We start from the raw sequence: 21,927 nt of genomic DNA, 5'->3' as shown, positions 1-21,927 counted from the left end.
GAGAGAGTCTCTAGCCGCGAGAATTTCCTCTAATTTTTGGAGCTTCTTTCGCCCGTAAGAAGAAAGAAGTCGACGACAACGACGACGACGAAAACCGAGCTAATACAGCAGACGAGATGGTGCACGCGGATGCGGCCATCCTGCCGGACTACATCAAGACCAAGGCGGACCTGTACGAGCATGTGTGCCTCCAGCTGACGGGCTTGCTAGCGGATCAGCGGAGCTGGGTGTCGAACCTGTCCAACGCCTCGTCGATTCTCTACCACTCGCTCAACGCCTTTTCGAAAGAGGACCACTACAACTGGGCGGGCTTCTACCTCCTCTCGCCGCTACTGCCCGGCCGCGTCGAGGTCAAGACGCCGACGCTGCTCCTGGGCCCTTTTCACGGCCTGCCGGCGTGCCAGAGCATCGCGAGCGTGCCGGGCAAGGGTGTTTGTGCCGATGCCAGTGCGCTCCTGCCGCCCCGCACCGTCAAGGTGGACCGGACGGATGACTATCGTGAGTATGGCTGGCTGAGTACAACGATTGCTTTCAAGAAAGCCTGACTGACGCCTGACGAGCTCGCAGCGGGCCACATTGCGTGCGACAGCGCCTCGCAGTCGGAGTGCGTCGTGCCACTCGTCGTGCCGCGCAGCCGTGTCGTTTCGTTTGCCGAAGCTTCCTCCTCGTCGCAGGGGCTAGGCACCGAGTGGGCCGGCAGGGGAGACGACGAGGGCATCATCGTCGGCGTGCTCGACATTGACTGTGAGGCCGAGGAGGGCTTCGACCAGGAAGACGTCAAGGGCTTGGAGCGCGTCGTCAAGATCATCGTCGATGCGTGCGACTGGTGACCGCCGTCATCGTCGATGCAGTAGCAGCAGAATAGCAAAGCAAGCATTGTAGAAAAGGAATAGTAGTAGTGATTAATAGAAGCATTTACCCAGCGGCATCATGGCCATGGCGAGCGAGCGCACCCTCCCCCCTCCACGGCCAGGGCTTTTTGCTTTTATTTTTCCCATTTAGACTATATATCTCCGCCCTCGGACGACATCAACTGTTGCCGAGCGGACGAACACAAGGCACAAAAGTCTCTTCAAAAATGACCGCACCCGAGCCACTCGGCGATACGCAGCGACACCGGCTCCTCCAGTCGGCGCTCGACGCCCGCCAGCTCTCGTACTCGCCCTACAGCCACTTTCGCGTGGGCGCGAGCCTGCTGCTGACCGGCGACAGCGACAGCAACGGCAACGACGATGGCGACGCGAGCGCGGCGACGCTGGTGCAGGGCGCCAATGTCGAGAATGCGTCGTACCCCGCGGGCATCTGTGCGGAGCGCGCTGCGTTCATGAAGGCCGTCACGGCCAGTCCGGCCAGTGCGACGGGCCAGGTCGGCATCCGGGCCATTGCCGTCGCTGCTGGTGAGTCGCAGTGACGGAATGAATGACTGACTGGGGAGCTAGCTCCATGCTGCGAGGGGGGAGTAAGTGAGGTGATGAGAACTGACAAGAGCGCTGGATCGTGCAACAGACACCGAGGCGTGCTGTGCGCCCTGCGGCATCTGCAGGCAGGTGATGCGCGAGTTCTGCGAGCCAAAGAGCACCCTCGTCTACCTCATCTCGGCCAACTGGACCCCCGCCAACGACGTCGAGGAGAAACACGCAGGCGGATCTGCCTACACCTACCTCGTTCGCACGCTCGAAGAGCTGCTGCCCCTCTCCTTTGGGCCAGAGGATCTCGGCGGCAAGAAGCGCGTCCCCTGAGCAGCAGGCAGAGAAGCAAAGAAATAGCATTTATTCCACAAACAAGAAAGAGAGAGAGAGGGAAGAGAGTCTATCTATCTGCGCCTCGTTTGTTGTTGCTGCTGCGCCACGCGGGGATCGCCTCGCTCTGCACGCTTCTGCAGCTTGGCCTGTCGCTTGCTCATCTCTGGCTGGCCCGCTGCGGCGCCTGCCTGTCCTGCAGAGCCGGGTGAGCCGCCGGCCGAGTCAGCGCCCGAAAAGAGGCCAAAGACGCCCTTGAGTGGATCTCTGCCCCCGAGCAGGAAGGGCACGACGAGCTTCGAGTAGCCAAAGTAGGTTGCATACACGGGAATCTTGTAGCCGGCAATGGACTCTTTAATGTCAGTGGGAAAAGGTCGTTCCATAGGAAAGAACACCGACTCACGACGAGGTAGGTCCACCAGAAGCGCGAGGAAAAGATGGCGGTGGTGACGTGGACGAACCAGGTGATATAGACAACGTCGAACATGTATCTATTCAGGTTCGCATCCATACTTGCCCTGTTAGCTTTTTCTCTCTTACAGGATGACAGGCAGCACACTCACGCAGTCAGCCCCTCCTGGGCGAGATCGTCGCCCTGCCTGGCCATGCCGCGCAGCACGACGGCCAAGCCACCAGCAATGAGCTCCGTGGCGACAAACTTGAACAAACGCGAGGCAAGCGTCTGGCCATGGCTGCCGGAGAAGCGCTGGAGGGGCCCAAAGACAAAGAGGAGGTGGATGACGTTGGTGAGCAGAAAGCCGTAGGTGAGGACGCGGATCGTCGACGCGTTTGACGCGGCAATCTTCTTGGACGAGGCGCGGGCCATGGCGCACCAGCTGGACGGAGTCTGGCGGCGGGTTGGGTGTGTGGATGCGCAAGAAGAGAAGCAAAGCCGGGAGAGGAAGAAGAAGAAGAAGAAGAAGAAGTTGTGAGACGATGGAGAGGCCCCAGTCGCGTGGGCAGCTTAGTGTGAGGTGCTTTGCCTGCGCGAAAGTGGAGACCGTCGAGCCCGTGTTCCGATGATGCGCAACGGGCGTACGACAGCAGCCCCGAGCCATCGTATCATTGATCGCACTGCCTAGCAACACATTGCACCGCAAACAGCACATCCACCAGTGCCCCTCGCATCCTCGTCCCGGCAGCGACTCGATCCTGCTCAACAAAAGGAAGAGCGTCGCAAGCAGCAGGGGTAGGATCTGGCTGGACAGGAAGGGAGGGAGTACAGCGCCACCATGTCGTCATCGTCGGGCGCAGGCAGTGCCACTGCGCCACCGATGTCCTACTGCCACGAGTGTGGCATCGAGATCAGGCCCCTCATGACGCCCCATCCGACATGCCCGCGCTGCAACGGCGGCTTCGTTGAGGAGGCGAGTATTGTCCTCGTCGCTGTGTGTGTACGAAATTGCATGCTGACGAAAGCGCTACATCACCCAATGGCAGATCGACCCCGATGCAGCGGCGAACGAAGAGGACGAGACGATGGTGCACCCGCTGCTTGGCGGCAACGCATTCAACGACAACGGGGGCGAGATGGATTTCATGTCGCTCATCCAGGCCATTGCCCAGGGCTATCATGGCACCGGCCCCGCTCGGCGAGCGAGCGAGGACAACGAGGACGAGGGGAGAAGTACGACGCAGGCACAAGCACAGACAGACGGCAGCCAGCCCACGGTGCGGTCGGGCACGGCCAGGCTCGGCCCGATGAACGTCGCCTGGGGGTACGGCTCCACGGCGACGAGGGCGGGCGGGAGCCGGCAGGAGACCGTCAGCTCTCCGCCAGGACTGAGCGAGTGGGTCATGTGTTGCAGCGAGCTAACTTCAGACAGCAACTGATCAAAGACCTTCACAGCTACCTTCAGAGGTCATTCGGGGTGCCGCACGACGATGGCATGGGTGGCGCCGGTGCGGCTGCCGACGGCCGCTTCTTCAACGCAGACAACGAGGGGGGCAGCAACCAGCGGGCAGGACGAGACGGCGACGAGGCCGGACGCGGGCACGAGGAAGAAGACGGTCTTCCCCCAGAGCTGGCTTCGATCCGGCAACTATTCACGAACCTGTTTGGTGGCCTGGGCAACGGCCCTGCGTCGCTGCTTGCTGATTTTCTGGGCGGCGCCGCTGGTGGGGGCCGCTCGGGCGACTACGTCTTTGGCCAGCAGGGCCTCGACGACGTCATCAGCCAGCTCATGGAGCAGACGAGGGGCTCCACCGCGCCGCCCCCAGCGACAAAGGAGGCCATTGCCAAGCTCGAGCGCTTCACCCGGTCCGACAAGGACAAAGTCGGTGAGTAGTTGGTTCGTCGGTCTCTGCGTCCACGCAGCGAACAGTTGCTTACTCATGACGCAACAACGCTCTCCTCAGCGCAAGCGCGGAATCGGGAATGCCCCACATGCATGGACGAGTTCGAAGAAGAGGATGCGGAAAAGGGCAAGAAGAGCGACGAGATGGCCGAGGGGGACCAGATCGTCGACGACGATCCGCCCGAGGTGGTGCCCGAGCAAGAGGGACAGCAGGACGAGCTGGTGCTCATGCCCTGCCGGCACCTCTTCCACCAAGACTGCCTCGTGCCCTGGCTCGAGACGAGTGCGACGTGCCCCGTCTGTCGAGTGACGCTCGAGACGGTGTCGCCTTCCAGTGCAGCGTCCACTTCCCAGCAGCAACAGCAGCAGCAGCAGCAACCCATGTCCAGCGGAGGGCCAGCTTCACTGGTTGAGATGGGGGAGGGAGAAGGGACAGACCCGTCGCCGGCGTCGATGCGCGATCGCGCACTGCGAGCAGCTGAGCAACGGCAGCGTCAACAAAGTCAAGAGCGCTCCGAAAGCCACACGATGCCTGGCTCACTCGAGCCCGACGAGCTCGACTAGGTCTCACCCTTGCTCATCTTATTTTAGACTATTGCTACATGTACATCTTCCATCTCCTCATCTCTCTCTCTCTCTCTCGCTCTCGCTCTGCATCTAATCGTAGTGACTATCACCCGCCTGCGTGAAGGAGAAGAAGCTACCGGCCAAAGACGACGTCGGAGCGCAGGACCCATTTGGTCCCCCGTGTCGGCGGCAGGGCCTCGTGCAGCATGCATGACTGTGTTGGGAGCCCGTCAGCCACGAGACAGTCGACGAACAGAGAAGAGGAGGAGGAGGATTACTCACCCGACCGTGGCGGTGCAGCAAGGCCGTGCCCCGGCTCAGCGGCGCGACGATCCTGCCCCTTTCCTTGCTGCCAGCACCAGCACCAGGCCCAGGCCTGGCGTGGTCCTCGTAAAAGACCGTCTGGCCGCCGTCGACGCCGTCCTGCTGGCCCGTGAGGTAGACGAGCAAGGTCCACTCGGTGCGCAGGCCCGACGCCGGGTCCGTCGCGTGATCATCGTAGTGGGGTCCAAAGATGGCGCCCGGGTCATAGCGGTAGATGCGGATGTTGGCGCTGAGCCCCACGGGCCGCCGGCCGTCGGGCGTCGGGGCGAGGTGCGTGGAGAGCGCGGCGGCGAGGCCCGTGTGGGCAAAGAGAGCCGCGGCAAACGACGCGTCCGTCGTTGAGAAGCGGTGGTTCGTCCGCTGTGCCTCGCCGCGGCGCGCCGCCGGGCTCGGCTCCAGCGTGGGACAGCTGCCGCTTGAACCAGTGCCAGCAGCGGCGGAAGGCGAGTCAAAGAGGCCGACGAGGGCGCGGCACTCTTCGGCGAGGAGCGTCGAGTCGAAGAGGAGGATCTGCGAGGCAAGGAGCGTTGTCGGCGGGCCCAGCGTGCGCGGCTTCTTGCCCGTCCAGACACTGGGTGGAAAGACGTACGGCGCGGCCTTGGCTGGGACGGCCTTTGTCTGGGATTTTTGCTTGCCCATGCAGAAGTGGTAGCGGTCACTCCTTCTGGCGGCAAAAGCTAGCTCACGAGAGACGGTCGACAAAAAAAGTAAAACAAAGTGGAGCAGGCAGCAGCAGCCACACGCGCCGAGTCTTCTCACTTCATCTCCAACACACACGTCCGACGCTGAGTAGTGTAGCCCATGGCGAGCCAGCAGCTGCACGCGGCAGCCTCTTGGCAGAAGCTGGCGGGCAGCCTCTCGCTCGAGGAGTCGTCGGGCATCCTGCGGTGGCAGCCTTCGTCTTCGTCGTCGACGACATCGCCCATCGTCGTGGCGCCGGGCTCCATCATTGGCATCCTCATCAGCAAGCCCGATGCGCCCAGGGTCTCGCTCAAGGTCAGGCTGAATGGTCCTCTGGCGCCCGACGACAAGGACAGTGTCCTGTTCGAGTACACGGGTGGGGGCAGCGGGGACAGACAAAGGGCCCTCGATGATCGCGAGCGGTTCAAGGATCGCCTGTCGGAGATTGCGTCCAAGAACAAGGCTAGCACCAGCACAAGCAATAGCACCAGCACGTCGACGCCAGCCGCAGTTCCCTCGCCTGCGCCTGCTTCTCCTGCTGTAGCAACCAGTATCGCCGACAAGGGAAAGGCCAGGGCGTCTCCGGCTGTCTCGGCAGAGAAGCGGCAAAGGGAGGAGCTCGATCTGCGCATCCGCGTGCTGCAGGCCAACCCTACGTTGGCCTTGCTGCATCGCCAGGTCGTCATGTCCAAGCAAATCACCGACGTCGAGTTCTGGTCCCACCCTGCCCGGGCTGCGCTGCTCAACGCCGAGCGGGCGTCGGCCTCGCAGCGAGCGGGCAGGAACGCACGCATCGCCGACCCGCGACCGTCGACAAACGAGGCCGGCGAGACGCGCATCAACATGACCCCCGAGCTCGTCCGGGATCTCAAGGCGCAGTTTCCCGTCGTCGCGCGCGCCTTTGAGGAGAATGTGCCCGAGGTCATGGAGGAGGAGGAGTTCTGGCGGAGGTACTTTTCCTCCAAGCTCTACCACCGGCTGCGCTCCTCGGCGCGCTCAAAGGCCTCGCAGCACATCATCAAGCAGGACGACGTCTTTGACCGCTACCTCGAAGACGAAGACGATGGCATCGAGCCGAGGAGAAAGCAGTTTGACGCCCACGACCGCTTCCTCGATCTCGGCGCCACGGCCGAGGACCACCAGGAGACGGGAAACGAAAAGGACTGGACGATGCGCGCGGGCGGCGAGCGAAAGACGCTGCCGCTCATCCGCCGCTTCAACGACCACAGCCAGAGCCTCCTCGACTCGGCCCTGGGCGAGCAGGAGGAGGCGCAGAGGCGCAAGCGCAAAAAGACGGGCGGCGTCGACCAGGAGTATGGCGATGGCGATGACGATGACGAGGAGGAAGAAGAAGAAGACTCGAGGATCGTGATTGAAGAGCTGGGCGAGGAGGGTACGACACAAAGGCAATGGCTCGACATGCGCGACCAGCGGCAGCTCTTTGAGAGCAGGATGGGCGGCACCAATGCCCGAGTCGATGCGACGAATGTGGTCAGTTTCGTCTCTCTCTCTCTCTCTTTACGTGTCTCTTCGATTCCTTTATTGACTGCCAAAAACCCCTTCTCTCCTTCTAGACGGAGAGTGACGTGCGCAGAATGGTCGACAGTACTCGGGCTGCCTGGTCGCTGTCTCTCTCCGACTTTGACGCAGGCGATGCCGCGGGCGCCATGAAGTCGATGCTCTCCAACATTCGCGCCCGCAACGAGGCACGGGCGCTGCGCGGCGGGGGAGCCGACCTGCCGTCGAAGATCCAGAGCCGACTGACAAGCTCGCAGGCAACCACGACGGAGTTCCTCCGCCACTTTTGGGCCGCCATTGCACCGCAGCCCTCTACGTCAGAGACGACAGGCGGCGGTGACGAGGAGCAGCAGCAAACGCCGAAGGAGCGCAAGGTCAAGGCGGCAAAGATGAGCGCCAAGCTCGCCAGCCTCGTCGTGGATGGCAAGACGGTGCCGAGGAAGAGAGCCATGGAGGACATGGAGCGCGACGCCGAGCAGGCGCTTCCGGGCTCTGGCCGCGAGCGCGTTAGAGCAGTGAGTATTGCAGGTGGGAGGAGCAAGGGTGAAAGGAACAAGACAGCGTGCTGACCCTGAGTAAAACAGGCACTTGGTCCGACGGAGCAGGCTGTCCGGAGAGCACTGACACTGGCACAGTCTCAGGCAGGAGCCCAGTGAGAAATAGAAGATGAAGTGTAGTATAGTTGCAGTTGTCAATTGTACAAGAGAGAGAGACCTCCGATCATCGTCTTCTGGCCTCCTTTGCCGTCCGCTTTCTCTGGAGCTCTTCTCGCAGGAGCGACAGGTCCTGATCTGCCCCCGACGAGGCTCCCTTGTTCGTCTGTGCCCGCCTTGCGTCGTCGTAGCGCTGCTGGAGCTGTTCCTCGCTCATGCCCTCGAGCTCGCTGGGGTCGAGCGCAACATCGACGTCGTGTGCGCCGCCGCGTTTCCGCTTCGTCCCGACGTCCTCTGCGCCAAGCACGGGCGCATTGTGCTGCTGCTGCTGCTGCTGCTGCTGAAGCTGAGCCATATCGTACCCTCGCTCGCTCGGCATGAAGCCAGCGCCGCCCTGCACGCTCCGCTCCTCCAGCACCTGGAACAGCTGCCTGGGCGGGCCCGATGGTGGAGGCCCAGCCTGCGGAGGAGCTGCTCTCGAGCCCTTTCGAAGCTCGATAAAGTCGGGCGTCTCCAACCCGCCCGGCACCGTCGACGCAACCGACTGCAGGCCTCCGGGTGTCTCCATGCCGCTCGGCGTTTGCAATCCATCCTGCGTGTCCATCGCGTCCTGCCTGTCGTCTTCCTCCTCCTCTTCCTCTTCTTCTTCCTCCTCTTCCTCCTCCTCTTCCTCTTCATCCTCCTCTGGCTCCAGCTCGCCCCAGGGCTCCTTCTCTATCGGCTGGGCGTACGCTTCGGCCTGCCGTTGGCTCTCGGCGGCCGCCTCGCCGCCTTCGCCCATGACATCGCCGTACAATGGACGTCCGTACTCGTCCATCGGCGGCCGGCCCCATCCACCCGGGTGGAAACCCCACTGGGCGCCCTCAGGAATGGGGATGTTGAGACCCGGGATTCTCAGCTGTGGATAGCTCGGAGGCGGTCCATACCGCTGCATGGCGATCAACCACGGCGGTGGGGCCAAGGGTGGAATGCTGAGCGCCTCCTTGAGCTCGTCGCTCAGCTCACCCGGTTTGCGCTCCTTGAACTTGGTCTCAAACTCCTTTCCTTCGTAGTACACTTCGCCGTACCCCGTGAGCGACTCCGGCTTTGTCTGGAAGCGGAAAAAGGCGTCATGGAGCTTCTGGTAGTCAATGGCAATCTTGCCCATCTTGGGCTGCACACGCTCCCGCGTCTTTGCCTTGAGTGATTGGTCGCCTTCTTTCTCTTTCAGCGCGTCCTTCATCTCGGCAATGCCCGTCGCAGCAATGTATGCTGACAAAAACGAAGAGTGCGCGTCAGTATCAATCAGATGCCGAGGGAATTCTGGCAGAGACAAAGATGCCTACTCACACGGCAGCTGGAACGGCGGCTTCTCGATACCCTTTTTGTTCTGGAGATAGTCGCGCTTGAGGCTCCAATGCGGTGGGATCGGCACCGTGTTCCGCGTGCTCTTGAGCTGGATCAGGATCCGTGGGTCCATCGCCGTCACATCTTCCCACTCAACCACCTCGGGCTTCTTGACCATCTGCTTGAGCTCCGCCACAGTGAGCCGTCGAAGCTGTCGCTGCTTCCGTTTGCTCAGCTTGATCTTTTCCCGTTTCTTCTCCTCGTCCTCGTCTGACTCGGACATCATGTCGTCGTCGGAATAGATGACCTCGCCTTTATTTGGGCCCTCGGCACCCTCGGCGCTTGTTGATGCCTCTGGCTGCTGGAACTTTGCAAAGACGTCTGCAAACTGCTTGTATGCCTCATCATTTTCGTCCTCGGTAAAGTCAATCGTCGACAGCGGCGGCGCTCCAGCCTGTGGCGCCTTTCCAGAATCTGTCTCAGGCTCTGAAGGCGCAGGTGTTGCAGACTGTATCCAAGTGAAAAGGTCAGTACAGCTGAAGGCTCGAATACTGTGCGGCAACTTGAGCTCACCATCTCTCGCTGCTCCTTCTTCTTGGCCCGCCGCTTGGCATTCTTACTTTTCGGTGGCGCCGCATCCTTGCCTGACGCTCCATTGACGGCCGCCTTCCCGTTGACATGGTTGTGCGACGCGGACGGCCCGCCCACATCTGCCATTGTGGATGCGCTTGTCCGATGTGTAGAGACGCACTGGCAGCTGTCGCTAGTCTCGTCGAAGGTTAGAGGGTTGTCGCGAAGGCTCACACCGACCGACAAGATGGTCACGTGACATCTACCTGCCCCGACGTTCTGGACGTCGCCTTTGCCTCTCTCCAGACTTGAAAGGGGCAGATTGATCGGGAGTCATGTGTCTGAATAAATGACTTACAGCTACACCGACGGTGATCTTTGCTCCTCTTCGAAGATGCTTCGCAAGCAAATTCAGGATTTGAAGGTGCTCGAGCCTTTGAGGCGGCGGGCCTCTGCCACTTCTAACGAGACAGCACGCTGCTGCGCCATTGAAACCTATTGCACAGGCATGCTCGACTACTCTTTCCATTTGTCTGTCTCCCTGTGCTTCACAGCATGTCTTTCTCAAATTTCTGCCCAAGCTCAGTGCGCGACGATGACATCGATGGCCACCACGAAGCCGCAGCGAAGGCACGGCGCGTCCAAGGAGCATTAGAAAGTTTGAAGCCAATACAAGAATGTCTGAAAGTTGATTTTCGAAAATTTTACAAGTCGAGGAAGAAGACCAGTCGCTGCTGTTACTCCCCTCTTCCTCACCTGCACCATGTCTCGATTCGCTCGACCGGAGACGGTGCTCAAACGAGCCGAAGAGCTCATCAATGTCGGCCAGTCGCCTGCAGCGCTCCAAGCGCTGCACGATGTCTTTACCTCGCGTCGCTTCAAGCAGACGCCCCTCACGACGCTGGAGCCCATCATGCTGCGCTTCACCGACCTCTGCGTTGACCTCCGCCGCGGAAGGACCGCCAAGGATGGCCTGCTCCAGTACAAGAACGTGAGCCAGAACACCAACCCGGCTTCGATTGAGCTCGTCATTCGTCACTTTATCAAGCTCTCCGAGGCAAAGGTCGTCGAGGCCCAGGGAAAGGCTGATGCCGCCGCCGCGGACCTTGATGTCGATGACCTCGAAGAGAGCGAGACGCCCGAGAACATGCTTCTGGGCGCCGTCACATCAGAGGAGACCAAGGACAGGACCGACCGTGCCCTCGTCACGCCCTGGCTCAAGTTCCTTTGGGAGTCGTACCGCACCGCGCTCGACATCCTCCGCAACAATGCCCGCCTCGAGATTCCCTACCAGGTAGGTTCCTCTTCCTTGAATTGACACGCATGACACTGGAAGAGAGACTGAACTGGCTTTCTTCGAAATCCAGCAAATTGCGCACCAAGCCCTTCGCTTCTGCCTTCAGTACCAGCGCAAGACGGAGTTCCGCAGGCTGTGTGACCTGTTGAGGGCACACCTGGCCAATGTCGCGCGCTACGCTCATCACTCGCACGCCATCAACATCACCGAGCCCGAGACGCTGCAGCGCCACCTCGACACGCGCTTCGCCCAGCTCAATGCCGCCGTCGAGCTCGAGCTGTGGCAGGAGGCCTTCCGGTCCGTCGAAGACATTCACAACCTCCTCGTCATGGCCAAGAAGGCTCCCCGTCCGTCGATGATGGCAAACTACTACGAGAAGCTGACGCGCATCTTCATGGTCTCGGACAACAACCTCTTCCATGCCGCCGCCTGGAACCGATACTACGCGCTGGCCCGTGGCGGCGTCAAGACAGAGGAGGAGCACACCCGAATGGCCTCGTACGTCCTCCTCAGCGCTCTCGCCGTGCCCGTCATCTCGTCGAGTGCCCCCGGCACCGGCAACATGAACCGCTCTCGCTCCGACTTCATCCTCGGCGACCAGGAGACCCGCAGCCGTACCGGACGCCTGACGTCGCTCCTTGGTCTCTCGCGCACGCCCACGAGGGCGGGCCTGCTCAAGGAGGCCCTGAATCGCAACATCCTCAAGCGTGTCAAGCCCGAGCTGCGCGAGCTGTACAACATCCTCGAGGTCGAGTTCCACCCGCTGAGCATCTGCGCAAAGATTGAGCCCATCATTGAGCAGATTGCTCAGGACCCCGAGATGGCAAAGTACGTCAAGCCGCTGCACTCGGTCATTCTCACCAGGTTGTTCCAGCAGCTCAGCCAGGTCTACGACTCGGTCAAGCTGCAGCGAGTCATGCAGCTCGTCTCTGCCTTCAAGGCGCCCTACAACTACACGCCTGCCGAGATTGAGAAGTTCGTACTCAACGCATGCAAGAAGGGACACTTGGACATCCGTGTCGATCACGTCGAGCAGGCCATCACATTCCAGGATGACCCCTTCGAGGCCGAGTCGCACCCTTCGGCTCAGGCCAGCACGAGCACGAGTCACAACGGGGCTGCCACTTCCGCCGGTTCGTCCTCTGGCCACCTGGCCACACCCGACTCAGATGCCGTGAGACTGCAGAGCACGCCCAGCGAACTTGTTCGCACTCAGCTGTCTCGCTTGGCTACCTGCCTCGACACAACGCTCAAGACAATCGACCCCAACATTGTCGCGGCCGCACAAGAGGCCAAGCTGAGCGTCTTTGCTCGCGCCGTGGCCGTGGCCGAAGAGGAGCACAAGGCTGCCATTGCCCGCAAGGTGACGCTGGCCAGGCGCAAGGAGCTTCTCGAACGGCGTGCCGCAGAGAGGGACCAGGCCGAGGCCACTGCCAAGGCCGCTCGGGTCGCCGCTGCTGCCGCCGCCGAGCAGACTCGCATGGCCGAAGAGACGAAGCGCCGGGAGCAGGAGCGCATCAAGAAGGAGCTCGAGCAGGTCCGCATCGAAGAGGCCCGCAAGATGGCCCAGTCGCTCCGGGAAAAGGGTGGCCTCAAGCTCACCGAGGAGGAGTTTGCCAACCTGGACACCGACAAGCTTGTCCAGCTCCAAGTTGAGCAAATTGAAAAGGAGAAGCGCGAGCTTGCTGAGCGCCTTCGCATCATCCACCGTCGGATCGATCACATGGAGCGCGCATACCGTCGTGAGGAGATTCCTCTGATTGGAGCCGACTATGAAAGGCAAAAGGCAGAGGACCGCGAGTACCACAAGCTTGCCCGCAAGACGCTTCTGGAGACGAGCAAGGAGAAGCACGAGGCCGACTTGGAGCTGAAGAAGAGACTGTCGAGGGTGCTTCCAGACTACCACGAGCTGCGCAAGGTCATCGAGGGCAAGCGACTGTCCGAGGTGCAGGAGCGCAAGAAGCGGGCCCAGGAGCAGATCGAGATCGAGAAGCAAAAGAGACGGGTGCAGGTTCAGCAGGAGCGCGAGGAGCAGGCCGCGCGGGAGGAAGAGGAGAGGAGGCTCGAAGCCGAGGAGGCCGAGAAGGCCAAGCTGCGCGAGGAGGAAGAGGCACGCCTGGCCGAGGAGCGCCGGCTGCAGGAGGAGAAGGAGAAGGAGCTCGAGTCAGTCAAGAGGGCCGAGATCGAGGCGCGCCAGGCCAAGCTCAAGGAGCAGGCAGAGAAGCAACGTCAGCGCGAGCAGGAGATCGAGGACAAGATGAAGGCGCGCGAAGCCGAAAAGAGGCAGCAGGGCGCTACGCCGTCGGCAACGACCAGCAACGACTCGCCCTGGCGTGGTCGTGCCGCTGCTGGTGCCGTGGCAGATGCCAGGGCAAGCCCCAGCCCAGCTCCGCCGACGTTTGTCAAGGCGAGCGGTGCTGGCGGGTGGCGAGAGCGACTTGCACAGAGGCAAGCGGCCGGCGAGTCGTCGCCCGCCGATGGCGCGACACCTCCGAGAAGCGCCTCGGGAGCACCGACGCAGGCGAGCAGCCCGTCTGGAAGCCCTGCGCCCGAGTCGCGCCGCCCTACCTTCTTGGGAAGATCTGGTGCTGGTGGCTGGCGCGAGAAGGAGGCCGCCAGACTCGCTGCCGGTGGCTCTTCTCCCGCCGCTGCTGTCGATGGTCACAGTGAGCCCAACAGCGGTAACGCCTCTCCCGCAGCGAGAAATTCGTCGCCGGTCCCTCCGTCTGCATCTGCTGCCGCCTCTTCTGGCGCCGGCGTCGACGATGGCTTCACAGAGGTTAAGCCCATCAAGAAGTCGTACGTGCCCCCTGCATTGAGGAACCGATCTTGAGCGACCTGTACGCAAAAGGCAGAAGCACCTCTCCGAGATTTTCTCAAAGAAAAACTTGGTGGGACTCACCCCACCTTTTCCCCCCTTCCTTTTCTTTTAACGCATAACCTCTCCTTTTATCGTTTCCCCTTTCATGTCCTCATGTTCCCTCTCCAATCGAGCAAAATTGATGACAATTTTTCCTGCCTGTGGGTATCGAAGTTGATGTGAAGGGATTTCCGGTAAGTCAAAGGTAAAAGATGCTCGGAAGGCTGCAGAGCTCGCAGCAGAGGTATTGCCAAAAGAAGGGCTCGCAACAATCTCTGAATAGGCGCAAGAAGCCATGCTGGGTAACATTACAGTGATACAAAGGGTTATGATGGAATGAATGCGTCTGTACAAGTCACTTGGATCTGTGTATGCTCGTGTTGTCGTTGTTGTGGGCAAAAGAGTAATAAAGAGGTAGACAAAAGAAAGAGGAAGAAAGCGAACAAAGAAGTCGACAATCGAAAAAAAGGTATCAAAATTCCCCAAAGAGGTGGTCGTACGATCCCCTCTCTTGCTGTGGATTGTAGGCAGTAGCAGCGTGACTGTGTCCCGAGGCGAGCCCTGGCATCGTCTTCAGGTCGACGGTCGAGTACTTCTGGAACATGCTCGTGTCCCCTGGCGGCAGATTGCCGGGCACGATGGGTGCGGGTATTCTCTTGGCTTCGAGAGCCGACCAATCGACTCCGAGGAACCAACGGTGATTCATCATATCCTCTGCTCCACCGGCCAGATTGCCCATCCTCTTTGAAACGTCAGGTTCGAGTAGACTAGTGATGAGGTGCTTGGTGTCGGCATCGACGTGAGCCGGGAAGCGCAGGTCGCCCGCCAGAATCTTTTCGTAGGTCGCAAACGCATCCGAGCCGAAATAGGGTGGGTGGCCGCACATCATCTCAAACATGAGCACGCCCAAAGCCCAGTAATCGGCTGCGCGACCGTGCCCCTTGGATTCAATGATCTCGGGGGCAAGGTACTCTGGCGTCCCGCAAAGAGTCCAGGTGCGCTCGTCACACAGATGCTTGGCAAAGCCAAAGTCCGTCATCTTGATGTAGCCCGTCTCGTCAAGGAGCAAATTCTCCGGCTTGAGGTCGCGATAGACGATGTTGCGCGAGTGCAAATGCCTGATGGCAAGGAGCAAAGTCGCAGTGTAGAATCTTGTCACATCGACGGAAAAGCGTCCGGCTCTGCGGAGATGGGAGAAGATTTCTCCGCCGATGACATACTCCATCAGCATGTAACAATTGAGCGAGTCTTGAAACGTGCGGTGCCTTGAAAGAGCGAGATGACCGTCAGTTCGCGTTCACCGATGATTCACGGGGGTCATTTTGATGAGACTTACAAGTTGACAATGAATGGGTGTTCGATGCGGCTGAGGATGGCACGCTCGGATTCGATGTGCTGGACTTGCTTGAGTTTGACGATCTCGCTCTTGCGCAGCACCTTGAGTGCAAAGTATGCGTCGCGCCTTTGCCGGCTCATCGATCGATCTCGCACCAGTAGGACCCTGCCAAAGGTTCCTGTGCCTGTAGACGAGTCCGGATGAGCGTTGACCGATTCTGCAGGGACAGGCCATGCGACTTACCAAGCGTGTCGAGGACCTCGAGATTGTGCAGCGCACACTGTAGTGTCCGTGGCGCTGGGGTCAAAGGCGCCGGCGGAGCCACCTCTCTGGTCCAGCCATGGACCACAGTCGCTTCGTTCCCCGTGGTGCTGTCAGTGATAATTGGGGCTGACTTGATCGGGGGGAGTGTAGCACCACCCTGGCTCATGGGGAGTAGGTGCAGCCTTGTCGAGTGGTTCGCTATTTGTCTGTCATCTCTCGTAATCGCGACAGGTGCCTTGCCCGCCGTCATCGCTGAACCACCTTCATTCGCACTGCTATTGCGGGTTTTCTCACTGCTGCAGCCACTGCTGCTGCTGCTGCTGGTGCTCACGTCTTCTCGCCTCGCGCTCGCCAGCATGTTCTCCAAATGGCGTGGCCGCCTTCCTCCAGGAAAGGACGCCAGGGGCACGTAGCCCTCTTCGTCGGACATGCGCTGCGTAGACCAGCCGCGCATTCCCATGGAACCGACATGCCAGCCTGGAGAGACGCCTGGCGACGATTTGGCCGGCTCATTGGTCGTTATCAACGACATTGCAGGCACGAAGAAAGCTTCGTTTGTTGGCACTAGGCCGTGGGAGGGCGCGGTAGGATCGGGAATATAAGCACGTTGACGTTCGCGCTCATCACGACCACTTTGCTGTGGCTGCTGAGGAGCCTGTTGTTGTTGTTGATCTGCTTGCTGCTGCTGCTGCTGCTGCCGGGAAGGTGCAGCACTGGCCGAGGATTTCTTTGGCTGCGACATTTGCAGACCTCCAACAAAGGTCTGAAGACCGTGAACAAATAGCCTGGCCCGATGTGATGGGCTGTCCCTCGCCGAGGCGGACGCTGCGTTCTGATGCTGCTGCTGCGACTCTTGCTCAGGACCAGAGCAAGCGCTGTCAAAGTAGCTTGGTCCTGAGTCGGTGGCGCACTCTCTTCGTTCATAGTACGTCGATGACGAAGATGATGGGGATGCAGGACGACGAGAGTGAGAGCGAGGCAGAGGAGAAGTCGAAGACTGGGGCGGCTGCAGAGGAAAAGACAATGTACTGGGGCTTTTGGGCGGGAGCGCAGGAGCTGCTGCGTCGGCAGGTGGGAAAATTCGTGCGGCGACATGGCTGCTTCTGGACATGGAGGAGTTGGACTCTGCGCTGTCGCGCGTCCGAGGTCGTTTCGGCATTGCTCCTCGCTTTCTACGTGGCTGGGCAAAGGGCCCAAAGGCAGATCTGGGATCAGAGGCTTGGCGACGACAAGGTGAGGCGAGGTGGGTATCGTGGTGTTGGTGGTGGTACGAAGGAGCTGGGGCGCGCGTAAGGTAGAGAAATGTGCTCGGTCCGCGGTCGAAGGGAGTCGTCAGGGAGAAGGACGGGTTGCCCTTATAGATGACGGGCTGGCTGGCTGGCAGTCCAAAAGGGCGAGGTGCACGCTCGAGGCAAAGAGAGCAAGCTCTGCGGGCGTTATTTCTTTTTCCTCGTCCTTTTTAAAAAGCGTCGTTTCGTGTCGTTTCGATTGGTGAGCGCAACTTGCCAGGCCGCTCCCGTGAGCTCGGGCTTTTTGTGCTTTAATTGAAGGCCCGCTCCCCAGATCGAGAAGAGGATTAGAGATAGCACGACGTCGAGTCCCAAGCAGCAGCCAATACGACTGACGGGCAGGCGAGGAGAGCAAAAGGCAACCCTCTCTCCCCTTCCCCCTTTGTAGGTCTCGTCTATTCGTGTGGGTGCAGGCGCGGCGTGGTGCGGTGAATTGAAAGGGGTCGAGAGGGAAATTTTCTCTCAAAAGGCCCGCAACTCTACCTGTACCATAGAAGGACCGACGCCCTAGCGTCTTACGCTTGCATGAAAAGCTTGAAAAAAAAAAGTGCAGAAAACGGGCTTTTGGCGTCATTATTGAATTGAAGAGGTACCGACAGCTTAGGGGGGGTTTGTCACGGCAACTTCGGGTGTTCGCACTGCAATTAAGAAGAGCTAGGGTTGGGAAGACGATCGAGATGATAACGAGCACTCTAGCTGAACGTAGAGCAGAGTAAGGAGAGAACACACAGACGTAGAGTGACATCCGCCTGCCCATGGCCGCTCTGACTAATACCTCCGAACGCTTGCCACGCTAGCCCGGGAGAGAAGCAAAGTGCAATAATTCGCGGTTGCTCCTACGCTGTACTCCTTGTCTCACCGGTGCAGTTAAAGAGTAGCGGCAGCAACTACCTACTTCTACTAGCTACTACTACTACTACTAGGAAGGCGGTGATTAATCCGTCGCGCTTCCGAAAGCAAGACACGAGAAAAATTAGAAACGTCTTTCGACGCCCGTTGACGAGTAGTTGGGCACATCAAAAAGTGACGAAACCGAGCCAAGACGAGGCAGGGAAGAGAGCAAGACCGAAGAAAGATTAAGCTGATACGCCTAGACGGTCGAAGAAGGAGAAAATTCTCGCCAAGAGGCGCTTGCATGCGGTCTTCAATCGAAGCCACATTAATTCATGCGCGCCCATGACCAAAGCACCGAGCAGTAATATAAGCCTTTATTGGTCGGGACTTTGCGACATACGTAAGCAGAGCAGGTGGCCTTTGACTTGCCATCGTTCTTCAGGCGCAACAATGATCACAAAAGTGAACATTTGGAGACAGTTCGTGACAAGATAGATTCCCGTTTTGGTTTCGTAAAAGAATTATAAATATCATCACAGGAGAAGGAGGGGGCGGAGCTTGGAAGCCGGTCAAAATGGTGGAAGACCGACGGTGGTTCCCTTGTAGGTGCCGCTGACTTTACCAACCTCAAGCGCAGCCGAGATGACACCAGCGATGCCCTCTCCGGCGATGCCGCCGGCTGCGATAGCGTACAGGTATAGGTCCGCGCTCTTGGGGCTCCGCTTCTGCCAGTAGTACGCCGCTGTGGCGCCCGAGACCATGGCGATGCCGTAGTATTGCTGAGGAACAATGAAGCCGAGGGCGATCGCGTTCCAGTTGGGCACATAGGGTCTCCACTCGGGCTTGACAATGGTGTGCTTGGCAATGACGGTCGCAATGGCGGCGACGGTGAGCATGATGGCGGTGATACCGCAAGCCTTCGTGATGGGCAACGTGGGGGACACGACGGCCTGCGCGACGGCCGTCCAGGCGCCCACCGAGGGGGCAAGGAATGTGCACTTTTCTTCGCCCGAGTTGATGCAGGGGTAGGCCTTGGTAAAGAGGACGTAGAGACCGACGGCGAGGGGCGTGGCAAAGACGGAACCAAAAGTCTGAGCCCAGAATTGTGACCGAGGGCTGGCTCTGAGCCAGTGGCCCGTCTTGAGATCACCGACCATGTCGACCGACTGGCTTGCAGCGTTGGAAGCAATGGAACCGGCCAAGAGGTTCTCGAGAAGCGCCGGGTTACCCGTCTTGCCCTGTCCCTTGACGGCGCCTCCGACGATGAGCTGCGTTGCCTTTGCCACGGCCGACAATGGGTTCACGTCCGTCGTTCCCGAAGACATGACACCGATGACGGAGAGAAGGAATGAGAGGATGAGGGCCAGGAAGACATTTCCGACGTTCATGTCGAACTGCACCGAGCAGACGACAACGGTCAGGACAACAGACATGGCCAGACCAACGGCCCAGACCCAGGTCTGGACCTGCTGCTCCGGTGGCGCAGGGTCCTCGATGGCATCGCCACTGACTTCGCGCACAGGCCGGCCGCGGACGCGGTCGACGACCTCGTAGTACATGCCCTGGAAGCCGCGGGCGATGGCCTTGCCGTTCATGAATACTTCGGCAAACGAGTAGCCAAACATGATGAGCACACCCGGCCAGAGGAGCCAGTACCTGGGTGAATTCATGACGAGATCGGACTTGAACTTCATGCTCGTGCACGAAAACGCGCTCGTCGGCGACATCTCCTGGGTGATGGTGCAGTGCGCCTGGCCAGTTGCGACGAGCGAAGGTCCAATGACGGCCCAAGCGAGGAACAGGCCGCCCATGAACGACCACGAAGCATTGAGACCGGCGAGCATGCCCGAACCGATGAAGGCGGGGGTGATCTCAGTGTACTGGGAGAAGAAACAGAAGAAGTGGGAATAGCTGTCAGCACGTCGCATGTGCTCTCAGCACTGCATTGATTGCACTCACCCATCCCCAGCTGTCAACGACGAGGGCAGACCTGCCTCCCCAGCTCCAGATCCAGTAGAAGATGTGCTGGTCGTAGAGGATGCCCGGGACGTACTGGTTTGCAGTCATGAAGATGACACAGACGATGAACGTGTAGATGAGTGCCTTGGTCTTCTTCTTAGCGGCCTCTGCGCCTCTCTTTGTGTGCAGCGCCCGGATCGTGAGGGCGGTGGCAGTGGGCGTGGGGAAGACGAGCTTGAGCTTGAGAATGAAGAACTTGCGCAGGGGAATGGCAAAGAAGTTGCCGTAAAAGGCACCGGCGAGACAGAAGGTAAACAGTCGACCAAAGTCGTCGGTCGGGTTGTTGAGCAGGCCGAGACGGTACATGGCGGGGACAGCGGCGACGAACATGCCAGTGAGACCTCCGGCAGCCGTAGCGGCACTCTGCACCGTGACGTTTTCCTTGGGACCAAAGGGTGCGCCGCCCCAGCCATACGGCAGCACGCGCGAGAGGGCCTTGATGGCTCCAAAACCGAGGATGGCGCCAAAGAGCGACGCGGCAAAGGTGAAGCCTGTCTTGAGACCGAGGTAGATGTTGGACGCAGCAATGACGCAGCCCAGCGCGGAGCCGACGAGGAGTGCACGGATCGTAAGGCCGGTGCCCTCTTCCTCGGGCAGCGACTCCTCGGGGAATGGTCGACCGGCAACGAGGTCCTCTGGCGTGAAGATTTCCTCTGCAAACTCGAGGTCTTCGCCTCCGTAGGGCAGCGCCGTTGTTGTTGTCGTGTGGTGGTGCCCATCAGCCTTTTCGTTTTCGTTTGAAGCCTTCTCGGACAGGTGGTCGCTCGAAGCGCGGCGCATACTCGCTGGCCGGATGTCATGGTCGACTTCACGCGTGTGGTCCTGGACGATGTCGTGGTGTGCCTCGGCTTGCTGCTCGTGTGCAACGTCACGCGACGCGCGGCCGGGATGGAGGATGCGCTCCGTCATGACAGCCGGGTTCACCGACTCGGTGGCGAACATGTCAGTCCTCTCCATCTTTGCGATGCCCCTTCAGAAGGGTAGGGGCAGGTGGGCAGAAAGAGGGGTAGCGTCCGGGGTGGGGCGAGGAGGGACGAGACAGAGGATAGAGAAGAAGAGTAGAGGGGAGGGTGAGTGAGTGAGTGAGGGAGGGAGGGAGGGAAGGCGTAGAAAGGGTGAGGGAGGATGGAAGAGAAAGAAAAGGGTAAGATGGGGATAGGGGAGTCGAGGGAGGAAGAATGGTGCAATCAACCTATATATCCGACGACGGAGCGGCGGGCACAGATGAGAGATGAATCAGGAACCGTTGCATTTCGCCCTGGGACACAGAGATTGACGTACAGGTGTGGCAAAGCAGCCAAGCTGCCTCGCTCGCAGTACGGCGGAGAAAGCAAGCAGCTGCACCGACCTCATGTCTCTATTGTCTTTCACCATCCCCCTCTTCGATAACGGCAGACAGGCACTGAGGGGGAGGAACCCTCGCGAGACCGAGCCTATCACGTCTGAGCGAGGGACAGAGGCTAGAGAAGCTCATTGTGCACAAGGCCACAGGCGGACTTGCAGCCGTCGTGGCGAAGATAGGTAACTTGTCCCACAGCAACGCAGTGTCGGCTCCTTTTCGCTTTCTTCTTTTTCCGCAAGATCTTCTCAAAGAGGCTAGCAATCATCCAAAAAGAGGCTAGCGGACGGCGGCGGCAAGGTTCCAGACCCCTCCGAGCTCAGAGATAGGTGGGTGACTGTGGACAAGTGCCTCTATCGGCCTTGCGGCGGATTGATCAAAGGAGAGGGCCGAGAAGAAGGCGAAGCGAAGAAGCTGGGTCACGGAGACTGGCCCCATGCCTGTATGTAGGTATGCTTCTGCCGGTAATATCCGGTCCTCACGCCGTCTTTCAGAAAAACAGTAGTAAGACAGTTAGGCTGCATCCAGGTCTATTGATAAGGTCTTCTCTGAGAAACTCCGTTATCGACCAGCAACCCTAACCCCTTCCAATAATGTAACGGCAATAGCTTCGCGTCCCAGAATATTTTGGCGTGACCCTAGTGTAATAAAATCCACACTACAAAAAACCTGGGCCTTGCTACCCACACGACACGGGCTAAGCGCCGTGTCCCTATCTCGTCGAGGTGTCCTAGCTCTTTTCTCGCGCCACTTTGAGAAGAAGAAGAAGCAAGGGAGCTCGACTCCCCTTGCCACTATCGCTCCACGGACTTGCCTCCGGATTGCTAATCAGGTCGAGCGAAGCCAAGAACGCAGCCAAGCCTTTCCTCCATCCGCCGTGTACCCCTCTTGTATCGCATCCCTGTACTGTATTCCGACTGTATATGTGAGCCGCAGGCACACGGGCGAGCGGAAGTGCGGGGATGAATCGTCTCGTCTGCTGACCTTGAAAAGGGCCACTGGAACTTGGTGCTT

At 59.7% G+C, this 21,927-nt stretch overlaps 11 protein-coding genes across 11 annotated transcripts; 6 read left to right on the top strand and 5 right to left on the bottom strand.

Moving 5' to 3' along the window:
- Positions 1-20: 20 nt before the first annotated feature.
- FA10DRAFT_247491 (GAF domain-like protein) lies at positions 21-927 on the top strand. The gene is made up of 2 exons (XM_025519454.1): positions 21-498; positions 568-927. Exons 1-2 carry the CDS (start codon positions 117-119, stop codon positions 828-830), a joined length of 645 nt encoding a protein of 214 aa, XP_025380500.1. The 5' UTR covers positions 21-116; the 3' UTR covers positions 831-927.
- A 145-nt stretch (positions 928-1,072) lies between these two features.
- On the top strand, positions 1,073-1,780 carry FA10DRAFT_263964 (cytidine deaminase). Its single transcript, XM_025520451.1, has 2 exons — positions 1,073-1,397; positions 1,507-1,780. Exons 1-2 carry the CDS (start codon positions 1,079-1,081, stop codon positions 1,737-1,739), a joined length of 552 nt encoding a protein of 183 aa, XP_025380499.1. The 5' UTR covers positions 1,073-1,078; the 3' UTR covers positions 1,740-1,780.
- FA10DRAFT_263963 (hypothetical protein) lies at positions 1,765-2,709 on the bottom strand. The gene is made up of 3 exons (XM_025520450.1): positions 2,303-2,709; positions 2,143-2,230; positions 1,765-2,071 (listed from the first exon to the last, which is right to left on the bottom strand). The coding sequence occupies exons 1-3, from the start codon at positions 2,563-2,565 to the stop codon at positions 1,814-1,816; spliced, it is 609 nt and encodes a 202-aa protein (XP_025380498.1). The 5' UTR covers positions 2,566-2,709; the 3' UTR covers positions 1,765-1,813.
- Positions 2,710-2,800: 91 nt separating this feature from the next.
- On the top strand, positions 2,801-4,715 carry FA10DRAFT_263962 (hypothetical protein). Its single transcript, XM_025520449.1, has 4 exons — positions 2,801-3,106; positions 3,180-3,529; positions 3,589-4,019; positions 4,098-4,715. Exons 1-4 carry the CDS (start codon positions 2,972-2,974, stop codon positions 4,598-4,600), a joined length of 1,419 nt encoding a protein of 472 aa, XP_025380497.1. The 5' UTR covers positions 2,801-2,971; the 3' UTR covers positions 4,601-4,715.
- On the bottom strand, positions 4,600-5,617 carry FA10DRAFT_298705 (hypothetical protein). The gene is made up of 2 exons (XM_025524632.1): positions 4,886-5,617; positions 4,600-4,817 (listed from the first exon to the last, which is right to left on the bottom strand). The coding sequence occupies exons 1-2, from the start codon at positions 5,564-5,566 to the stop codon at positions 4,737-4,739; spliced, it is 762 nt and encodes a 253-aa protein (XP_025380496.1). The 5' UTR covers positions 5,567-5,617; the 3' UTR covers positions 4,600-4,736.
- Positions 5,318-8,009, top strand: FA10DRAFT_263961 (hypothetical protein). The gene is made up of 3 exons (XM_025520448.1): positions 5,318-7,099; positions 7,183-7,641; positions 7,711-8,009. Exons 1-3 carry the CDS (start codon positions 5,729-5,731, stop codon positions 7,780-7,782), a joined length of 1,902 nt encoding a protein of 633 aa, XP_025380495.1. The 5' UTR covers positions 5,318-5,728; the 3' UTR covers positions 7,783-8,009.
- On the bottom strand, positions 7,790-9,872 carry FA10DRAFT_273856 (DUF382-domain-containing protein). The gene is made up of 3 exons (XM_025523188.1): positions 9,679-9,872; positions 9,109-9,613; positions 7,790-9,030 (listed from the first exon to the last, which is right to left on the bottom strand). The coding sequence occupies exons 1-3, from the start codon at positions 9,820-9,822 to the stop codon at positions 7,847-7,849; spliced, it is 1,833 nt and encodes a 610-aa protein (XP_025380494.1). The 5' UTR covers positions 9,823-9,872; the 3' UTR covers positions 7,790-7,846.
- Positions 9,873-10,411: 539 nt separating this feature from the next.
- On the top strand, positions 10,412-14,153 carry FA10DRAFT_298702 (hypothetical protein). Its single transcript, XM_025524631.1, has 2 exons — positions 10,412-10,969; positions 11,043-14,153. Exons 1-2 carry the CDS (start codon positions 10,439-10,441, stop codon positions 13,803-13,805), a joined length of 3,294 nt encoding a protein of 1,097 aa, XP_025380493.1. The 5' UTR covers positions 10,412-10,438; the 3' UTR covers positions 13,806-14,153.
- A 151-nt stretch (positions 14,154-14,304) lies between these two features.
- FA10DRAFT_225316 (camp-dependent protein kinase catalytic subunit) lies at positions 14,305-15,353 on the bottom strand (the record flags this gene model as incomplete). The annotated part of the gene is made up of 2 exons (XM_025518641.1): positions 14,305-15,097; positions 15,169-15,353. Coding segments are annotated over 2 exons (978 nt in total), but the record flags the coding sequence as incomplete, so codon positions are not given.
- A 2,771-nt stretch (positions 15,354-18,124) lies between these two features.
- On the bottom strand, positions 18,125-20,354 carry FA10DRAFT_227221 (OPT superfamily oligopeptide transporter; the record flags this gene model as incomplete). The annotated part of the gene is made up of 2 exons (XM_025518710.1): positions 18,125-19,435; positions 19,515-20,354. 2 exons carry the CDS (start codon positions 20,352-20,354, stop codon positions 18,125-18,127), a joined length of 2,151 nt encoding a protein of 716 aa, XP_025380491.1.
- On the top strand, positions 20,227-20,789 carry FA10DRAFT_18309 (hypothetical protein). Its single transcript, XM_025518320.1, has one exon. The coding sequence runs from the start codon at positions 20,368-20,370 to the stop codon at positions 20,650-20,652; it is 285 nt and encodes a 94-aa protein (XP_025380490.1). The 5' UTR covers positions 20,227-20,367; the 3' UTR covers positions 20,653-20,789.
- The last annotated feature ends 1,138 nt before the right edge of the window (positions 20,790-21,927 follow it).

This window comes from Acaromyces ingoldii (assembly GCF_003144295.1).
Source record: "Acaromyces ingoldii strain MCA 4198 unplaced genomic scaffold FA10scaffold_1, whole genome shotgun sequence".
Taxonomy (NCBI): Eukaryota; Fungi; Basidiomycota; class Exobasidiomycetes; order Exobasidiales; family Cryptobasidiaceae; genus Acaromyces; species Acaromyces ingoldii.
The sequence above is the reverse complement of the archived record's forward strand: the minus strand, read 5'-3'. Positions and strand labels throughout refer to the sequence as shown.